Source organism: Pleurodeles waltl, chromosome 2_1, assembly GCF_031143425.1.
Source record: "Pleurodeles waltl isolate 20211129_DDA chromosome 2_1, aPleWal1.hap1.20221129, whole genome shotgun sequence".
In the NCBI taxonomy this organism is placed as follows: domain Eukaryota; kingdom Metazoa; phylum Chordata; class Amphibia; order Caudata; family Salamandridae; genus Pleurodeles; species Pleurodeles waltl.
The window spans coordinates 619,074,945-619,097,202 of record NC_090438.1 but is presented as its reverse complement, the minus strand read 5'-3'; the positions used below and the strand labels follow the sequence as shown (position 1 = coordinate 619,097,202).

Genomic DNA, 22,258 nt, shown 5'->3' with positions numbered 1-22,258 from the left:
CTACATCCACACACTCAGACACGCACACCCATATACATACACACACACATCCATACAGACATACATACATACACGCACTAATTCCCAAAACACACAACACCCCCGCAAGAATACACGCACTCACACACCCCCTCTACATACACAGACGCACACCCCCATGCACCCACACAACACCGCCCCACCCCCCTAACGGACGATCGACTTACCTGTTCAGTCGATCCTCTGGGAGGGAACAGGAGCCATGGGGGCAGCTCCTCCGACACCACACCGCCAACAGAACACCGCCGCGCCAAATCACAGGACGTGATTCGGTGGGCGGTGTTCTGTTGGCGTGGCGGTGGAGAAACCTCCACTTCCCCGCCGCCCGCCATTATGGCTGTTGGCGGCTGTCAGTCCGTAAAAGGATGGAGGGCAGCCAACAGTCATAATATGCCGAGCGGAAAACCGCCACTACTGGCGGTCTTCCGCACGGCGGTCCCTCAGCGGTCTTGTAAAAAGACCACAGAGGTTGTAATGACCACCCATGTTTAGTGTCCCCCAGCGGTAGAAGTAATCTTCTAGAATCTGGGGATGTATTTCCCATTCAGGAGTTTGCTGTTTATCTCGACTGAGATTGTCGGCCAACTGATTTTGAATGCCTGGTATGTATAGTGCTATCAGGCAAATGTTGTTGTGAATTGCCCAATGCCAAATTTTTTGTGCTAAGAGACACAACTGTGACGAGTGTGTCCCCCCCGTTTGTTTAGATAATACATTGTTGTCATATTGTCTGTCTTGACAAGAATGTGTTTGTGGGTTAGAAGTGGCTGAAATGCTTTTAATGCTAGAAATACCGCTAGCAGTTCCAAGTGATTTATGTGAAGTAGTTTTTGTTGATTGTCCCATTGACCTTGTATGCTGTGATTGTTGAGGTGTGCTTCCCACCCAATCATGGAAGCGTCTGTTTTGATAATGACGTGAGGCACTGGGTCTTGAAAAGGCAGCCCTTTGTTTAAATTTACAGGGTTCCACCATTGAAGCGAAGAGTGTGTTTGGCAGTCTATCAACACTAGATCTTGGAGTTGACCCTGTGCTTGCGTCCATTGTTTTGCTAGGCACTGCTGTAAGGGCCGCATGTGTGGTCTTGAGTTTGGGACAATAGCAATGATTGAGGACATCAGGCCTAGTAGTTTCATCATAACCTTACCGTGTATTGTTGGTTTAGTTGCATGATTGATCTTACATTTTGGAACGACTGAACTCTTTGTGGACTTGGAGTGGCAATTGCTCTGTGTGTTGAGTGATGCTCCCAAGTATTGTTGTATTTGGGATGGTTGTAGATATGATTTTTGGTAATTTATAGAAAACCCTAGTTTGTGTAGAGTATCTATGACGTATTGTGTGTGAAATTGACATTGTTGCGGAGTGTTGGCTTTTATTAGCCAATCGTCCAAATATGGGAATACGTGCATGTGCTGTCTCCTTATATGAGCTGCTACTACACCTAGGCATTTTGTAAATACTCTGGGGGCTGTTATTCCGAACGGTAGCACTTTGAATTGATAATGTTTGCCTTTTATTACAAACCTGAGGTATTTCCTGTGAGATGGATGGATGGATAGATGGGTATGTAAAAATACGCATCCTTGAGACCCAGTGTTGTCATGTATTCCCCTTTTTTTAGTAAGGGAACTACGTCCTGAAGTGTTACCATGTGGAAATGATCGGGTTTGATGAAGAGATTCAGGGTTCTGAGATCTAAGATAGGCCTTAATGTTTTGTCCTTTTTTGGAATAAGGAAATACAGGGAGTAAATGCCTGTTCCCCTCTGGTGATAGGGTACTAGCTCTATGGCTTGTTTTTGTAGCAGTGCTTGGACCTCTATTTGTAATAGTAAGTGTTGTGGAGACAATCTCTGCGCTTTCGGTGGAACATTTGGAGGGAATGTTGTGAATTCTATGCAATAACCATGTTGGATAATTGCTAGGACCCACGTGTCTGTGGTAATTATTGTCGAATTGTGGTAGTATTTGGTTAGCCTCCCCACCCGATAAGTGTTGGGGTAGTGTGACACTGAAGTCACTGTTTGCTAGGGCTTGGTTTGGAGGGCTGGAATTTCCCTCTTGGGAATTGTCCTCTGTAGGAACCACAAAACCCCCCTCTTTGGTATTGCGACTGGTAGGTGGGTTTTGTTTGGGAGGTGGATGGTTCAGCTGTCTGTTGTCGTTGGTGTTCCTTGGGCAAATGCTGGATGATGTCTTGCATTTTGTCCCAGTGTGCCCTGTCGTAGCGTGCAAGTAGGGCTTGCGAGTTTGCAATTCGTCATTGATTGGCTGCTTGTGATGCCACTCTTGCCCGCTGTGTCGAACTTTCGACTCTCTTTATCAGGTGGTGGGGCATCCCCTGATGATTGTGAGTTCACCCTTTTCCTTGCAGCCCCCACAACCACTGAGTGGATGGATGGTTTGTATCCTCTGTGTCTTTCTGGATTTGTAACCTTTGTTGCGTTGTGCTTCCCACCCTTGTTCTTCTACATCCAGATCTTGCTCAAATCTGTGCCTTTCTTTAAGCTGCATAGAAAGCCCTTGCTCCTCAGTGTAGGAAGAGCGTTTCGGCTCCGAAGCAGTTTTTTTTGGGTATCGAAATTCCTATCGTAATTGTCTTTTTCGGTTCTGAGGAGCTTTTTCGAGGCTTGCTCGACTCAATGCCGATTTGTTTCGGTGCCGGAATCTCGACGCCCATGCGCAATGGAGTCGAAATGGGAGGAGTCCCTCGGTCTCGTGACTCGAAAAGACTTCTTCGAAGAAAAACAACTTGTAACACTCCGAGCCCAACACTAGATGGCAGAACAGTGCACAGCATGTGTATCTGCAGCTACACATGCCATCTAACACATATATATGTATATATATGTGCGTGTGTGTGTATGGAAAATGTCACTTACCCAGTGTACATCTGTTCGTGGCATTAGTCGCTGCAGATTCACATGCTGTGCACATCCCACCATCTGGTGTTGGGCTCGGAGTGTTACAAGTTGTTTTTCTTCGAAGAAGTCTTTTCGAGTCACGAGACCGAGGGACTCCTCCCATTTCGACTCCATTGCGCATGGGCGTCGACTCCATCTTAGATTGTTTTCCCCGCAGAGGGTGAGGTAGGAGTTGTGTATGCTAGTAATAGTGCCCATGCAATGGAGTGAATACGTATGTACATAATGAAGTTTAAAGTAATATATTTACAAATGTTCAAGATCAACTTCTAAACGGCTACAGGCTCCCGGGGAGGCGGGTGGGCGCATGTGAATCTGCAGTGACTAATGCCACGAACAGATGTACACTGGGTAAGTGACATTTTCCGTTCGATGGCATGTGTAGCTGCAGATACACATGCTGTGCATAGACTAGTAAGCAGTTATCTCCCCAAAAGCGGTGGTTCAGCCTGTAGGAGTTGAAGTTGTTTGAAACAATGTTCGTAGTACTGCTTGGCCTACTGTGGCTTGCTGTGGTGTTAGCACATCTACACAGTAGTGTTTGGTAAATGTATGAGGCGTAGACCATGTAGCTGCCTTACATATTTCTGTCATTGGAATATTTCCTAGAAAGGCCATGGTAGCACCTTTCTTTCTAGTTGAGTGTGCCTTTGGTGTAATAGGCAGTTCTCTTTTTGCTTTAAGATAACAGGTTTGAATGCACTTAACTATCCATCAAGCAATGCTTTGCTTAGAAATTGGATTTCCTGTATGAGGTTTTTGGAAAGCAATAAATAATTGTTTTGTTTTGCGAATTAGTTTTGGTTCTGTCAATGTAGTACATTAACGCTCTTTTGATGTCTAATGTATGTAGTGCTCTTTCAGCTACAGAGTCTGGCTGTGGGAAGAACACTAGTAATTGTACTGTTTGATTTAAGTGGAACAGTGATATGACTTTTGGTAAAAAAAAATTGGATTTGTTTGTAGAACTACTTTATGCTTGTGTATCTGAATAAATGGTTCTTGTATGGTAAATGCTTGAATCTCACTTACTCTTCTTAAAGATGTGATGGTAATTAAAAATGCAACTTTCCATGTTAAGTATTGCATTTCACAAGAGTGCATGGGCTCAAAAGGTGGACCCATGAGTCGTGTTAAGACAATGTTGAGGTTCCATGAAGGAACTGGTGGTGTTCTTGGTGGTATAATTCTCTTTAGACCTTCCATAAATGCTTTTATGACTGGTATCCTAAATAGAGAAGTTGAGTGCGTAATTTGTAGGTAAGCTGAAATTGCTGTAAGATGTATTTTAATGGAAGAAAAAGCTAGCTTTGATTTTTGCAAATGTAGTAAGTATCCTACGATGTCTTTGGCAGATGCGTGTAAGGGTTGAATTTGATTATTATGGCAGTAATAAACAAATCTTTTCCACTTATTTGCATAGCAATGTCTAGTGGTAGGTTTCCTAGCTTGTTTTATGACCTCCATACATTCTTGTGTAAGCTCTAGGTGTCGGAACTCTGGGACTTCAGGAGCCAGATTGCTAGATTCTGCGATGCTGGATTTGGGTGTCTGATCTGTTGTTTGTGTTGCGTTAACAGATCTGGTATGTTTGGTAGTTTGACATGAGGCACTACTGAGAGGTCTAGTAGTGTCGTGTACCAAGGTTGCCTTGCCCATGTTGGTGCTATTAGTATGAGTTTGAGTTTGTTTTGACTCAGCTTGTTTACTAGATATGGAAGGAGTGGGAGAGGGGGAAAAGCGTAAGCAAATATCCCTGACCAACTCATCCAGAACGCATTGCCCTGAGACTGATTTTGTGGGTACCTGGATGCAAAGTTTTGGCATTTTGCGTTTTCTTTTGTTGCAAATAGATTTATTTGTGGTGTTCCCCAACTCTGGAAGTAAGTTTTCAGTATTTGGGGGTGAATCTCCCATTCGTGGATCTGTTGGTGATCCCGAGAGAGATTGTCTGCTAACTGATTCTGAATTCCTGGAATAAATTGTGCTATTAGGCGAATCTGGTTGTGAATCGCCCAGGAGACACAACTGTGTTGAGTGTGTGCCTCCTTGTTTGTTTAGGTAATACATCGTTGTCATGTTGTCTGTTTTGACAAGAATGTGTTTGTAGCTTATTATGGGTTGGAATGCTTTCAGCGTTAGAAATACTGCCAATAGTTCTAAGTGATTTATGTGAAACTGTTTTTGGCGAGTGTCCCATTGTCCTTGGATGCTGTATTGATTGAGGTGTGCTCCCCACCCTATCATGGAGGCATCTGTCGTTATTACATATTGTGGCACTGTGTCTTGGAAAGGCCGCCCTTGGTTTAAATTTATACTGTTCCACCATTGAAGCGAGGTGTATGTTTGGCGGTCTACCAACACCAGATCTAGAATTTGACCCTGTGCCTGTGACCACTGTGATGCTAGGCACTGTTGTAAGGGCCGCATGTGCAACCTTGCGTTTGGGACAATGGCTATGCATGAGGACATCATGCCTAAGAGTTTCATCACCATTTTGACTTGTATTTTTTGATTTCGATACATGGCCTGTATTACATTGTGAAATGCCTGAACTCTTTGTGGACTTGGAGTGGCAATCCCTTTTGCTGTGTTGATTGTTGCCCCTAAGTATTGCTGTGTTTGACACGGCAGAAGGTGTGACTTTGTGTAGTTAATTGTGAAACCTAGTTTGTGGAGGGTTTCTATGACATACTCTGTGTGTTGTGAACACCTTTTTAGCGTGTTGGTTTTGATTAACCAATCGTCTAGGTACGGGAACACATGTATTTGCTGCCTTCTGATATGTGCAGCTACTACTGCTAGGCACTTTGTAAAAACTCTTGGCGTAGTTGTTATTCCGAATGGCAACACCTTGAATTGGTAATGTATCCCTTGGAATACAAACCTTAAGTACTTTCTGTGTGAAGGATGTATCGGTATATGGAAATATGCATCCTTTAGGTCTAGTGTTGTCATGTAGTCTTGTTGTTTGAGTAGTGGGATTACGTCTTGTAATGTCACCATGTGAAAGTGATCTGATTTGATGTAGGTATTTAATGTTCGGAGATCTAATATAGGTCTCAGACTCTTGTCTTTTTTGGGTATGAGAAAGTACAGAGAGTAAACTACTGTTCCTTTCTGGTGTTTTGGTACTAATTCTATTGCTTCTTTTAGTAGCAATGCCTGAACTTCTAGTCCTAGAAGATCTATATGTTGTTTTGACATATTGTGTGTTTTCGGTGGGACGTTTGGAGGGAATTTGAGAAATTCTATGCAATAACCATGCTGGATAATTGCCAGTACCCAAGTGTCTGTTGTTATCTCCTCCCAATGTTTGTAAAATTGGCTTAGTCTCCCTCCCACAGGTGTTATGTGTTGGGGATGTGTGACTTGGAAGTCACTGCTTGTTTTGAGGGGTTTTGGGGCTTTAGAACTTCCCTCTATTTTTTTGGAATTGTCCCTCTCTATATTGCCCCCGAAAAGTTCCCCGCTGATATTGGCTTTGATAAGTGGGCCTTGCTTGTGAGGTTGCGGCCTCTGTAGGTTGACCTCAAAATCCTCCCTTAAATTGTGTTTTGCGAAATGTGCCTCTGCTTTGTGGGGAGTAGAGTGCGCCCATGGCTTTTGCGGTATCAGTATCTTTCTTGAGTTTTTCAATAGCAGTGTCGACTTCCGGCCCAAACAACTGCTGTTCATTAAAGGGCATATTCAGCACGGCTTGTTGAATTTCCGGCTTGAACCCTGACGTACGCAACCATGCGTGTCTCCTTATTGTTATTGCAGTATTTACTGTCCTTGCAGCTGTATCTGCTGCGTACATTGATGACCGTATCTGATTATTGGAGATACTTTGTCCTTCTTCTACCACTTGCTGTGCCCTTTTCTGGAACTCTTTGGGTAAGTGTTCTATGAAATGCTGCATTTCGTCCCAATGAGCTCTGTCGTATCTTGCCAAAAGTGCTTGTGAATTGGCAATACGCCATTGGTTTGCTGCTTGTGCTGCAACTCTTTTACCCGCAGCATCGAATTTGCGACTCTCCTTGTCTGGAGGTGCTGCATCTCCCGAGGTATGAGAGTTTGCTCTCTTGCGAGCTGCCCCAACAACCACAGAATCTGGAGTTAATTGCTGCGTAATATAAACAGGGTCTGTTGGTGGTGGCTTGTACTTCTTTTCCACCCTTGGAGTTATGGCTCTGCCTTTAACAGGATCCTGAAATATTTGTTTGGAATGTTTTAACATTCCCGGGAGCATAGGTAAGCATTGGTATTGGCTATGAGTGGAGGAGAGTGTATTGAACAAAAAGTCATCCTCAATTGGTTCTGAATGCAAGGTGACGTTATGAAATGCAGCTGCCCTTGAGACCACCTGCGTGTAGGATGTACTGTCTTCAGGTGGTGACGGCCTCGTAGGGTAACAGTCTGGGCTGTTATCTGATACAGGAGCATCATAAAGGTCCCATGCATCAGGATCATCTTGACTCATTGCAGTATGAGTCGGGGATTGCATCAGTGGTGGAGTGGCTACCGGTGATGTGTGCATTGATGGTGGTGGAGATGGTGGTGGAGTTGTTTGTCTTGCCACCTTTGCCTGTGGCTGCTTGTCCTTTTCTTGAAAGGCAAGTCTTCTTTTCATTTTAATTGGGGGAAGAGTGCTCATCTTCCCTGTGTCTTTTTGAATGTGGAGCCTTCTTTGAGTGTAGTCTGGCTCAACAGATTCAAGTTCCTCACCGAACTTATGTCCTTGCATCTGGGAGGACAATCCCTGTTCCTCTGTGTAGGAACCTGTTTTCGGTTCCGAGGCTGGATGTTTCGGGATCGTAATCTTTTCGGTCGCCTTTTTTTCACCTTCTTTATTTTCGGCGTCGTGGTGTCTCGGTGCCAATGTCTCGGTGCCGAATCTTTTCAGAGCCGCTGTCTTGGGCCCGAAATTGCTGTGTGGCGGTATCTCGACCGGAGTCGGATGACTTCGCCACATGCATGCCCTTTTTCGGTGCCGATGATCGGTCACCTATTTTTTGTGTTAAGCCATGGCCTGTTGGCGGTGGCGTCCCCTGGGCTTTTGTTGTCTTCTCGTGAGTTTTATGTTTCGACGTCTTACTCACGGTTTTCGGCGTTTCTTCGGGATCGAGCTCGTCAGAGTCCGATTCATGGACTCACTTTAGTTTATCACTCTCCTGGAGTAGGGCAATTTCAAAAGATAATTAATTTAAGCAAAAATATTTTTTCTTTTACTTTAGTGTGTATGTCTGTTTACGTTAGAATGGACAGATCATATCAGGCATAGAGCCGCAGGGGGGCTGTGAGTGGAGACGTGTGGGGACCCAGCAGATTGTCTTATCTTGAGAGGGTATGCATTTAACAGGAGAAACTGGAGTAGCGTGCAGGGGGGGATGTCAATGGGAGGGGTCCTAAGCTGCATTGAGTCTGAAAACAATGGAAGGGGGAATAAGTATAAATCTCCTAATGGGTAGAGTGTTACATGGATGTGGCTAGAAGTCTGTATAGGAGTCAAAATGGGGGGGATGTCTACTCTCAAGAGGAATCCTGGGGAAGGTTTATTTGCGACATATGCCTCTACTTTGAATGGTAAGTGAGCTATGGAACCTAAAAGGGGGACCAGCCCCAGCACCAAGATATATAAAACAACACTGTTACGAGTGAACATGTGGCCCATTTTAGCAGGCAATATGAGTGTGTGGGAGTAGGATTGCAGAGGTATCTTGTAAAAGAAATCATCTATCATGCATAAACTTTTTTTTGCAGGTTATGAGATCATTACCTGCACTGAGGTGAAAGGGAGAGTAAAGGAAAGGAAGGTTCACATGACAAATAAGAGTGAATAAATACCAATAAAAAACACTGTATGCCTGTAATGGGCAGAAGCATCATCTTTCAACAGGGTGGCAACTAATGTGCGCTAACTCTTCAGCCATTCCCTGTAGCTAAACTGATGGAATATTCAATACGTAAGTCTATGTTATTACTAAAAGGTACATGACTCATTCATACTGAGCCAGCAGTGGGATAGATAAGCATTACCAATCACCAAGTAGCCCTGCTGCGTAATTATCAAGGCCTCGTTATGTCAGGGAATGTAACTCTTTCAGTCTCCTTGTGCGATTATCTCCAGTCATTCACTTCCTTGTACCTTCGTCAAGACATTCTCTTTTAAGTGCATTATCATGGGGAGGGTTATCGATTACAATAGGGGTGGAGCGGGGCCAGGGAAGGTATGAGGGTGAGGGACATTAAGTCAGGGAGCAACTGTGTAGTATCCATATCTGATGGCATTCAAGAGTCACATTTTCAGATTGGCCTGGGTTATTCAATTCTAGCGCGAGTCTGTCGCATGTAATCAACATGGTAGCAGACTGCAAGACACCATCGTGAATCTCAAGCTTTTTGCATCTGCTGCTTTGCATCAAGAAGCGTTTTTTAACTAAAAGGTTTTAGAAGGCAAAGATTTCAAGGTCTTTTGAGTGGAAGGCACCTTTACATTTAGCTTTTTGCAATATCTCCTAACAGCCTAGAGTCATCAAAGGACTTGCCGCCTTGAGGGATAAACCCATGCAAAGTATCCAGTGTGATGCTTAATAACTATGCTACTCTCCACAGCTGGGTCTAAACAGTAAATGGCATCTAGTCTATGATGCAATATGCACTTAGCTGCATTCTTTCCACGGTGCACCCTCTGAACAAAAATATTCTGAAACTCAATGGGGAGTTAGGGTAAGCTCACCATATCCCAGAAGGCATGGGTGCGTATGCCTAGCAGGATTGCATTCAGTGTAAAAGCAAGCTGATTAGGCATTCAGGTTCACTTTGCTGACTGAAGCTTTCCCACACGTCTTTCTGGGAAGGGAGTCGCTTCAAAAATGCGGGGTCACCTGAAAGAGGTGTGCGGCACCTCACCGTGTGGCAACTTGCTGGTGATTCCAAGCATGACTTTGCCTATACAGAGCCAGAAAGTATGTCAGGGATACACTGAAGGACAGTAAATTCTTTGAAGATGAATAACCAGGTTACAAGATACCAGTCAGATTAGCCTACATTTCTACACTAAGTAGTTCTAGTTCAAATGTCTCTGCTGCACCATAGCAGCAACAGACATTTTCCAAGAAGGAGAGTCTGAACAGCGAGTTTAATTTTGTTTCTGGCAAGGTATCAAGCCCACTTGCATCTGGAGATCTGGATAAAGTCCATCATCAGTTTCGTGAGGGTGCAAAGAGACGCTTCTTCATTATCCCCAACAGATGGGTCATCAATAATTTCATGAACATCTGTTAGCCAAACAAGATCTTTGGGTGCTGAAGATACTGGTGAAGGTGCTGCGGTAGAAATTTCAAATACTAATGATTGTGCCTTAGTCAGAGCAAGACACTGGCCGTAATCTAGCTGAACTCTGCTTCTGACCAGAGACTGGCTCTGGAGTTTGGTTAGAAAGTGACAGCTTTAAATCTGGGGCAGGCACAGGCCATTTTAGGACCGAATTGGCATTCGGTAAGGGAGTGGAGGTATGGCCTGACACCAGCAGCCAAGGTCTAACTGGTTCAGTCTGCAACTGAAATGGGCCAGCCAGCTGAAGTTAGACTGGGGGTCCCAGCAGATCTGGCGGCCCCAAATATGCTCTGACAGGTTCCAAAATAAGCAGAAAAGCTGTAGTATAACCTTCTTGAAGGACTACCTGCTGCAGAGTGGAGTATGGCACAGGAAACTCAGAGTGAATTGGCTCCAACTATAGAATAGCTTCTGAATCAGACTGGTCCAGACTGATGGTCTGAGTGTACACAAACTCTCCCTGGAGAGGAAGAGATTTATTTTTTTGGAGGGGAAGGCAAGAGGGGTCTCCTGTCCAGACTTCTTGTTTATGCCTATATGCCACAGACTTGGACTTTGTCTTATGAGTTAACCGAGGGTGAGGACCTGCATCAGGACAGGGACTTGGTACCAAACAGTGATGTGCAGTGACTAGACTCTATGCTTATGCTTGACAGTGTAAAGCTTTGTCCTGTTCCCGGATAGCCTTCGGATGTACCAGAGCATCTGCTGCGTGACTTTGAATTGAGTTTGGACCGGAGACAAAGAAAGTTGTCATGTGGGTCTCTGCCCGACATATGCTTCCTCCAGGTGTGCCACAGCATGAAACTTGTAGATTTCAGTGGGCAACATCCCTAGCTCAATGTCAACAAATCGTTTTGAAAGTCGAAGAAACACTAAAAAAAAAGTTTGGGAGTAGAGCGCAGAATGCATGAAGGGTCCAGAATATAAAAACCTCAGCGCAGAGGGGTGGTGTCTATGTATGGTTACGTGTTACCTCTTCTGAATGCAGGCCATAAAGCAGGGCAAGTGCAATGTGGAAACTAATGGTGTCACTATCAGCACACAGAAGCATTTGCTGGATAGGTTTCCACATACAGTCTAGCATGGGGAGGGTGGATTCAAAAGGTCGGCCGTCCACAATTAGACATATCAAGGAGAAAGTCACTATAGTTTGAAAGAGTGCAGACTTTCCATTCTAGATACCAATGTCTCTCACTGTACATCCTCAGAACATCCTAAAGTGAAGTTCCCTGTGTCCCTCATCAATGATGGCCAATAATAAAATATATGCAAGTCCTGTTCTCTGCCTCTGCTGTTTTCTCCATAAAAGTCATAACAGTTCTGGCCCAGTGCTTTCCAGTCTCAAATGCCAGGTGGTCCATGTTCTGTACTACATTCTTTCCTGAGATAACAGAAAAAAACAAGTTGTTTGCTATTAAGTAGTTAAAAGATATACCATCTTACATTTTTGTGTGATAATAAGCAAGTTTCAATGGTAACATACATACTACATGTTTAAACAATTACGGATCAAAAGAAGAAGATTCAACAACTTTATGTCCACAGTTAGCGGAAACAATACCAATTGGCACCACTTTTATGGAAGAAGAAAAAATATACAAAAATACACACTAAATGAATGTATAAAAATATAACATCACATCAAAACAAAATCCTTAAAACAATGATGCAAATAAATATATACATACAGTGCTACATAAGGCGCCTCACCACCTCGCGGTGCGGGATGCTCGTCTGTTGACCGCGAGGGAGAGGAACTCAATATACAATCGGGCTTTGGGCCCCAGGAGGTGGATCCAGAACGCACCTGTCACAGCGCTAGATAAGGCACCTCACCGCCTCGCTATGATGGATGCATTGCGGGCCACACCTGAGCGACGCCCATCTGTGCTAGGGCTGGGCCACCCCCCTAACTTCCTATTCACTGTATTGTGTGTGCTCCTATGTTTTTTGCGATCTAATTCTTCCATTCTTATTAAGACTGGGATCATGAACGCTTTGCTGGTCCGACTTGTTTCATTTTAATGTGATCTTCTCTTTAATTATTTTTTTTGGTTCATGGGGAAGAGGAAGCTCTTGGAGGTGGGAGGTGGTTAGATTTCATCAAAGCCACCTAAATCAACTGGTAGAGTTTTGGACAGAATTGATAACTCAATTACAGAATGTGAGGAGATTTCAGATTGGAGCTCTCCCCCTGCCTACTCCTTCCCCCACCTTTTCCTCTACTTGTACCAGCGCAGTAGGCCCTGTGAGAGCCCAACAGAAGATTACAGAAATGTTTACACAGTTTAAGCAAAGGGTGTGCGAACAATCTTGCTTCCCTTGCCATCGTCGCCACGCTTTCCAGTTGTAGGCTAACATCACCACCAGGGTCCTGTAGATGAAGGGTTTCTGTGTAATAACCGCTATGCTGTTTTGTCCGGTTCCCCTACGCAGGCTCCTTCTAAGCAGGCAGTAGATGTGGTTGTGGGTAAGGAGGGGGAATTGAATTATGTGTCTGCCCAGATTTTAAAAGATCAAGTAGCAGATACCCCGCTGGGTTATGAGGGGCAATCAAGTTGTCCATCTGTTCCTGCCGGTGGGGTGGAACCAGTTTGCATGTGTAAATCTGATTTTAGGTCTTTTGTTACGGACCTCTTTAAAATCCCTTCTTTCTACCCTCAACGATACAGTGAATCGACTTAAACACGCGACAGTGCTTCCCTTTCAGTTCCTTCCTAGTCACTCTTCCAATACAGGAAGAGCCCCTGACCCTCTTTCTCCTAATAATCCTCCTAAAGTTTACAAGGTTGACTTCACTTCAACCTAAGCAGGCCTTGCCTTCTTCTCCTAGGATGTTCCCCTCCTCGTTAGACTGCTGAAGGCATATGCTCCTATAGCAAGGCAGAGCATACATCATTGCAATGTTTCCCTTCCACAATTGAGTTGGTCAGGGCCTGATGAGGATCTCACTGTAGCTAATCGGGAGCACCACTGGTAGCAGAGCCCACGTCCTATCTAAATTAAATGACCTGTGGATCTTCCATAATCCATCGGGTCGCAAGGCTACCCCTGATAATGGCTTTAACCATCCAAGCCCCACAGATAGGAGTAGGGCGGGGTCATTGAGATTTATCACAATGGTGAATATCCCAAAGTTAAAGCCGTGTGCTAGAGCTGAAGGAGAAGATTCGCTTAAGAACAAGGTGACTCACTGGATTTGCTACGTCAGGGGTGTCATTATATATGCGAAGACATCATAAGCGCTAGGAGACTTGAGGGCTCCACTAAGACTTTTGACAAGATTTAATTGGTTCTTAGGTATTCAAAACTAGCCCACAAGCTGGTAGCCCTTGATCTTAGGACTAGTCCTCTGTCCTTTTCCGATATTCAATACACCAGGCCTAGTTCCTTCCCTGGCAACCATTCACATTTGACAGGTGATACTCTATCGACACTCTTAAGAGACGTTGATTGACTGGCTGAATTATCCTGCCAAATACATCTTCAACCTACAAATTCATTATATAGTTGTAGTCGAACCAGTATATCAGCCTCTTATGATAGTCCTGCTTTACCATCCTCTTCTTTCTGGGAGCACGGTTCAACAATACTTAGGGACAAAGGAAGAACAATAATCATTATTCCGTTATATTGGGTTGGTGGTATTTGTGTAGTGCACAATACACCAAGAGTATGACTTTGGAGTGATGTCCTCTCATCACAGACCAAAGGCTGTTATGTGTGGGATCTCTGTTTGACCTAGTCCATCCTTACGTTAGCAGGTGGTATCTTCTGCAGCAAGCTGTAGTCGTAAGAATTTGGTACCTTAACTCTATCTGGTGGTATTTACTGGTTGTTTACAAATTTTGGTTTGGTAGCTTTCAGAGATATTGGTTAATCTAAGCATGGCACTGCTGGCCATGCAGCATGTTTGAGCTGTTTGAAACCTGTGCTGTGTTCAAAGTAAAGGCCTAATAGAATTGTTTTTTTTTATTGTGTGAGAGGTTTTATGTTTTACATGCTATTGATGTCACGTTTGTGAAGTGAATGGGTATGTATTAGGGGTTCTGTCTGTCGGTGTAAGGCGTATCATTATAACAATTGCTGTCCAGGGCCATGTAACTGCAGACTGAATGGCATCTCTCTGCTGTTTTTAATGCATGCAACGTGTTCTGCTGAACGATTGTGTGCAGCTTATCTTAGTGGCAAATGCTACTGGGAACAGGGGAGAAAGCAGTCAGTAAATGAGGGTGAGAAGATAAGGAGATTGAAGAGCGACAGCGATACAATTCATGTTGACAATTTGTGATCATGGTATGCTGATTGATATTGGGAGTGGTCGCAGAGAATGCCCATGTGAGTCAAGAGTCCTTCTTCCCCGCTCAATAACCAGATTTCTATTGAAAGTCTGCTTAAAGACTGAGGCTACCACCCAACTATCCCTCTGTCGCGAGGACTTAGGTTTCAATGCTTTAAAACTCGCACAGGAGCTTAGCTGGCTCCCCCTGTGAGACTTCTGTTCTCTTGGCCAAAACAGGTTTGAAGCCAGGGCTGTAGTACGCATTTGGGACGCACAAATTGAGCATCAGGGGCAGCTCCTTTGTTAAGGTGGAGGAGCGTTGCCCCCCCTACCAGCAATTGAAAAATGAAATGAAAACAACATGTTTATTGTCATTTCATTTTTCGTTTACAAGCAGAGTCTTGGGGCGGGCCTTGAAAAAAATAAAATGGTTGAAGAACAGGAGGAGTGGTGGGCACTGCTGTAAGTGCGCATGTCGGTTTGCCCCGCCGTATTAGGATGGCCAAACCGGTGTGCACTGACATCTCTCCAACAAAGCTGCATTGCTGGGTGGAGAACAACAGCAGGCACAGGTTCACAGTCCCCCTGCCTGGGAGCGCACAGCCAACCCGCTCCGTCCAATTCAGATGCTACTCTAATTGGTATTACCTGTATAAGAGCAGCATATGGGAGCCTCAGCCTGTGCGCGCACACACACATCCCACTGCCCCCCGAAGAGTGGCGTGCCGCGAACTACAAGAGGCAGGTACGTTTTTTTTATTCCCCTTTACTTACTGTTCATCTCCCCCTATGCCATACCTCCCACCCCACCCTCTCTTTCCCTGGCTCCTGACGCTACTATTGAGTACGTCACAGAAGCATTGCAGTTTTGTACTAAGATGTTTAAGGCAATTCAGTAGATTGTTAGATCTCGGACTCATGATCAGTGGGGCTGTTGGCACAATGAGTAAACCTAGCTTTGCAGTACAACATAAAAACAGGAAAATACTTAGCTGGCATAACAAGTCAGACAAGTCAAAAAAATTGAGCGTACATGACAGTTTTGGATGCTACCCATTTAGGTTTTCTTCTGACAGGCCAGTTCCCTTATGTCTCCTCAGGAGTCCTGCAAAACTCATGACTATGCTACTCTCTTTCATAACGACATAGGCTGGTCACGTCGACCACCACTCACGTCACCTACTCCATCTAACCCTCACCTACTTAAGGGGGCTTGCCAGGGTGCAAGATGGCCATCCTTGTTTGGAACCCAGCACAGCTCAGGTCAGGTCTCTGGGCTGTCTGAGCTCTCCAAGCTTCAGTATGGACTAAACTGTGGGTGAGGGCAGGCAGGAGTGGTGATCCACCTGCTGGGGTTATGGCTGACCTGGGGCACACCGGACACCTTGCCTACATCACCAACAGTGCCATGCAGGAGGAGGAGATGGCAGCCCCTGATGCAACTTTTTGGCCTGCATTGGTGAGAATGGAGAAGCAGAGCTGAGACTCAGAGGAGCAGTGAATTGTGATCCAGAATCTTGGGCTGAACTATATGCTCAAGAGCTCTGGTGAGAGGAGAGACTGTGGTGGCACAGGAGATCAGAGGTGGAATGGATTATAGAAACAGATGACCTTTGTTTGCCAGATAAGAGGCAAAACTGCCAAAAAGTCCCTCAGCAACAGAAAGCAGCATGGGGGAAAACTAGGGGGTTTATGGACCGCTTATGGACGAAGTAGCTGCAGGACCCTCCCAGTCAGACCTAGTTGAGAAAATGTAGTGACTGCTCTTATCCTGATTCCTTTTGTAGATTAAGATGGATATTCTGACAAAGGATATGTAAAATGGACTAATATGATGTTCCTTCTATGTTTGAAATATAGACAGAATTTGCTATGTAGCCTTCTTTCCTCTATTCCACCAACCTCTAAGCACACATGTTCCCATCCCCAACCCTTATTGCCACCTGGCAAATATCTGGTAGTGAGAGTTTATTAGGTGTTGTTTACCAATACTGTGAAATTACCAAATTACCAAAATGCAGTACTTTACTGTCTCGAGTTTGTTCTGCAGATACTTCTAAAATGTTCTTCAGCATATTGTGTGTTATACTGCAGTTGGGCTGGTTACTAAACTAGCAAAAGACAATTTAAACACAAACCCCACATACTCATATGCACATATAATGCTATGCAGCTAGGGCCCCAAAACTCACACTCACCTAGTGCCAGGGTGACTCCACCTATGTCTTGATCTGCGAGATTCTGGAGTTCCAATGGGACATACATAAGAGAACACACAAGAGATCCCATCCCTCCTTTTTAGTAAGCACAGCACACAAATTACAAAAGTGAAGTTTTATTTGTTGTCAAATGGCTCAAATAGCAAATAAAAGCACTGGAAAAGGGCATCAGCCTCACACATTAGATTCCGGCTACCGGCTTCATCTCGCCTCAGTGTTTAGCATGGAGTTATCAATGTGAAAACGTTAGTGGTTAAAATCCCTGGTTACATTACAGAAATGAATATGAAACCTAAAGCATGGCCAACGTGACCATCTTTACTTCTCAGCTTCAGTTTAATGATGCACACGGTACAGACTTCTAGTTACTTCTATATAAAATGCTATAACAAATACATATTTTACATGAAACAAGTTGTCTGGTTTTAAAGTATCCAAAACTCAATTTCATTAGCATTTAAAGGAACACGTTTTCTAGGTCTTAAATAATCTCGAAACAGAACTATTAAAAAGGCAAACGTGATGCGTGGAATTGATCACCCTTTCCCTTGCTCTTCGATTACCTAGCCCATAGTAAAGTTCACGAAGCCCTTGAAAGACACTGCCTTATTTTTGTTTCAGAAAGGGTCTTTGTGCCAAAACCCAGTCCAATTCTGAGAAGAGAATTAACTGAGCCAAAGCATGGGTGGTCCAGAGGCTCTGCATGGCAACAATTTATATATCCAATCAATGTTCTGCAAAACAAGGGTTTTTTTTTCAGTGGAAAGTACAACGAGAAAGAAAATATAGTCGCTCTTATTTAGAACAAAACTAAAGCGAGGTGAGAACACAAAACTAGCTAACAGTTTATTCCACACTCCTGACACTTAAAAGAGCCAAAGACAAACATACTATTTTGACATACAACGCTAACGTTTTTCCACAGTAAGTGCTGAATGAAAAGCTTATAATTAATGTCAATATTGACTATTACTCAACCAGCGGTACAGACAAACAGAATAAGCTATGTGCACAGCCACCCAGCGTTTCTGGGGTTAGTGTCATTATGGTAAAGGACAGGTGCGTAGTGCAAAAGGTCCTGTACAGTCTATGTTGTAGCGCATCTCTCAGCCTCACTGCTTTTCATGGTTCTAGTTTGTTCCTTACAATCGCGGTGACTAGGATGTGCTTCGAGTTTCATGCTCAGGGCAAGGGCATGACACGTTTGAAGGCCAAACAGATATGGTCCCAACCGCCATCCTTCACATAAATACTGCACATCACAATTTTATACTAGGAAATATGGTTCGCTTTCAAATTAAGGCATACTGAAATATTACAGTAAGGGTTAACACCTCTATTCTACTTTATCATTCCACATATGAATCACTAACATTTGCAACAGCATATAAAGATTATGTATCGCTCTGACTCAGTTAAGGATTTGCATAACTTGTAACCGATCGATAGAGCAGCCACATTTGTTTGCTGTGCTATTTTCTTTTTCATGTATAAAAAAAAAAAAAAAAAAAAAAAAAAACACATCTCCTATATTTAAGTATAGGCACAAGAATTAGTGAAATGTGTTGAAGGACATAAATAGGACCTGCAAAAGGTCACACTGAGTGCTAACCTGTTTTACAGTTTAAGATTGCCCACGGACTCCACTTTCTTCATTTGGTTGAATGATGTTGATGAAGGCATATGAGGCTTTTAACATCTCGGCAATGCCACAATCAAGGTCTTTTGTGAACTCAATTTCGATGTTGCTCCAATTCGCGTCTTTAGCGCTAAACCGGCATTTCCAGAGGGCAAATGGTATTTCAGTTTGTTTGAGCCGTGAACGACGCGCTCAAATTTAGGGGCATTATTAGTTAAACAAAATGAAATGGTAATTTTGTGACTAAGATTATAAAATGCAACATCTTTCACGGATTCTCTTAGCTAAACTTTTTCTCTTCTTCTTCCCATTTTTCTCCTTACTGTCTTCCATTTTTCGGGCACGGATTTCACGCATTAAATCAAAAAATACCTGCAAGAGAGGAAAAAGGGAATGAGAATAATGGAAGTGTGTGTAGGTAGCCATGTTTGCCAGTTATTTCTTAATAGTGGAACTTTTGATGGATATATATATATATATATATACACACACACACTTTTTTTAAATGTGAACCACACAAAGTTGCCAGAGTCCTTTGTTTAAAGAAAAGAGTTATATCAAGCACATAGTCTATAGATTACATGTAAACAATGCCAAATGGCTCACAGGCAACACTCGAAAATTTGTCACTCGCCCAAGTCACAAGCAAGTTGGACTATGGGAACACTTTTTACCCTGGAATCATCAAGAAATTCACTAGAAGACTACAAACCATCCAGAACTCAGCAGCCAGATTCATCCTCAACCTCCCCACACAACTCACATTACACTAGAACTGAGGGAGCGCCACTCACTCCCGATACCCAAAGGCGCTCATTTCAAACTCCTCAGACACACATTCAAGGCACTACACAACTCCGGCCCTTACCTACCTGAACAGTCACATCTCCTCACATGAACCATTCAGACACCTCCACTCTGCAGGATTCCTACTTATACACAGCCAATGCATATACAGAACCAGATCACAAGGACGGGCGTTCTCTTACATCGTCCCTAAAGCAGTGAAGGGCTTCCCATGCCACATCAGAGCCTCCTTCACTCTTCTTGAATTCCAAAAGGAGCTGAAGACCTGACTTTTCAACTAACCAAATTAACATAGGCAGGTTTAGGCAAACATACCTACTCAAAGCTTTGATAACCTCCGTGGGTAACAGTGCGCTTTACAAGTACACATAAGTTACAATACTTCAAACAATTAGTCAGATTCTTTAAATGGGAAATACTTGCATTAGATAATATTTGATAGCAACTGCCAAAAACATGTCCTCCCTCTTCCACTCCAGTCCTCTCCCTTCTTTGACCAGGATGCACATCGATATTACAGGATTGCATCATGAAAGATTGGTGAAGGAAACAGGATCACAGCTTAGTGGTAGCTCGGAATATCTAGTATGTTTAAGCATCCTCAGTTTTTTTTTAAAACAGGACCACAATTAACTGTTATCACAATGAACTATCTCCATGCCATCCTACCAACATGGCACACAAGGTTTGCGGCAATAGTTAGTCGCCAAATGACCATGAAACAAGGAGGGCGCTACAGAGGTCATTAAGGAGGTGCAAATTATGTTTCTACAGATCACCAGAGATGGGGCAGATAGAAGCAAGCATGGTCAAACCCAATACGTCAGACTTACATTTTGAGTGCTCAGTAAAACATTTACAAAAGCCTGCTGAAGTATAAAAACAAAATTCAACTGAGCACTGGCAAAGACAACAAGTATAGCCTTTATAATGTTAGAGCTAATCTATAGGCTTTGCTATTGCTCGTTTGTAAAGCACTGTTCAAAAAATATAAAAAGAAAAAAAAAAAAAAGAATTAAAAAAATACTGGTGGAAAAGAAAACAAACCTTAGGGTAGCTCCAGCTGTACAATGCTTTCAGTGAAATCAATATTTATAAATGGCGTAGTTTATTTTTCAAATACTTTTTACTCAGGAAACTGAACAGACTTAAACTAAAGAATAAGGAAATGTTGATTTAAAAGAAAATGCTTGAGAAGGCCCAATAAATTAGTCACAGGACTGAGCTCAAACACATGCGTAGGAGATTTGGCCCTCGGCAGTAGCCCAAGGAGCAGATGTATGGGTCTCCAGGAGAAGACAAATCATCATCCAAGGGCACCTGCCTCAAATGCCAGGTAAGTGGGTGGAGCAGCCACCTCTTCCCCCAACAATCTAACAGCTTTCAAGTGCCAAGGCCAGTGCTTTCATGCAATTAATGGAATGCAGGAGTTAAAACAAAACTGAATACTTACAGTGTATTTTTAGGCATACCCTGGCAAAATAGATCGTTCGATGTGCTTTTACAGACAAGCTGGGAGAGGTTGGGAACAACACTTTGTGCGTGGAGCAGGCATTTGAGGGGAGAGAGCAACACCCAAGGGAAAGAAAAGACATGCTCTTATTTGAAGCACTGAATTACAAAAAATAAATAAATAAGTAAATAAATAATTCCCTGAACAGGAGCAGTGGAAAGATTTCCCTTCTATGCTTTTCGGCACCCATCCTTGACGCACATACCGTTATTTTCAGACTCCTTGAGCATCACTATTATACGGTCCAAAGTCAGACAGCTAAAAGCTATCTGCAGGCGAGACCTAATGATTGCTCTCTGCATGTATGAAATAACAAATTAATGATTCTGATTACATTTGGGTGGTAAAATAGGTCCTTGTAGCTTGTAATGCAAGCACTACAAAGAAGGATAAATAGTGCACCAAACAGACAGTGGACTTGCCAACTCACACTGTCACACAATTTCACCTTTCTTCATGTAACTGATGACTAGCAGATAAAAAATGGTGGCAGAGAAGGCAAGCTGGAAACCACTGCACATGGTGTTTCCATCCTGTCTTTGGACACTCTTCTGAGATATCTATTAAGCGAGTAAAAACAAACGGTCAAAGACCGCCTCAGCAAGTTTTTTTTGTAAGGGAAAGAGTTGGGGCTGGTGGGAGGAGGAGGAGGCTTAAGTACATCACAGGCAATTCTCGGCATTAAGCCATGCCCCCTCCTCACACAGTTATTTTAATTTATTTGTTTTTAGTTTGCAGGTCCGCAACAGCAATGCGCGAGAGGAATATACTTCTGGGAGGAGCCAAAAGCCACTCTGTATATTTTATAGAATTGGTAACAATAGGTTAAAAGAAAGTTGCGCTGACATGCCAGATCCAATAAATATACCCTTTTTCTGTGCCATCAGGTGTGGAGCATGGACAATTGCTGTTGGTATTCTCCAACTTGGGCAGAGTGCACAAGCGCTCCATCCCTGTTGTAATCTCTCTTTGGGCTTTTAACCACGGCGACATCATGCCTGTCACTTTCATTGGTTTGTGGGCTTGCCTTTTATAATCCACTTGATTTCATTAGTGAAAGTCATGCATACGTCATGTCCTTTTCCGGTGTTTAGCCCTCCTCGAGCGCACCAGCCAACTACTGAAAACATACGAAGCTTCTTATTTTCAGCCAGGTTTCTGTACCACTTTATTTTATTTTTTTCCAAAACAGCATGGTGGCACTACGTTTTTACATAGCGTGATCGCGCTCATTTTTTTTTCTTTCAATGTGTGTGGCAAGAAAAGTCTGGTTAGGAGTTTACAATGCTAATTGCTCACATCAAGAAGGAAATCGCAGCCCCTGGGAAATATAAAAAAAAAATATATATATACATATATTTTTTTTTTGTATACATGTGTATATAAGTGTGCTTTCCCTGGGGTCATGATTGGCCCCAGGGAAAGCACACATGTATTAAAAAATAAAAAATGTAGTGATTTAGATAGTAAATATATGGAAAATGTCACTTACCCAGTGTACATCTGTTCG

At 43.4% G+C, this 22,258-nt stretch overlaps 1 protein-coding gene across 1 annotated transcript in view; it reads right to left on the bottom strand.

Annotated features, from left to right (window-relative positions):
- Window positions 1-16,889: 16,889 nt before the first annotated feature.
- RALA (RAS like proto-oncogene A) overlaps window positions 16,890-22,258 on the bottom strand; it is a 100,246-nt gene continuing 94,877 nt past the window's right edge. The window contains exon 5 of the mRNA XM_069215859.1: window positions 16,890-18,800. Coding sequence (XP_069071960.1) covers window positions 18,678-18,800 — 123 coding nt within the window. The 3' untranslated portion in view covers window positions 16,890-18,677. The remainder of the gene's footprint in view (window positions 18,801-22,258) is intronic.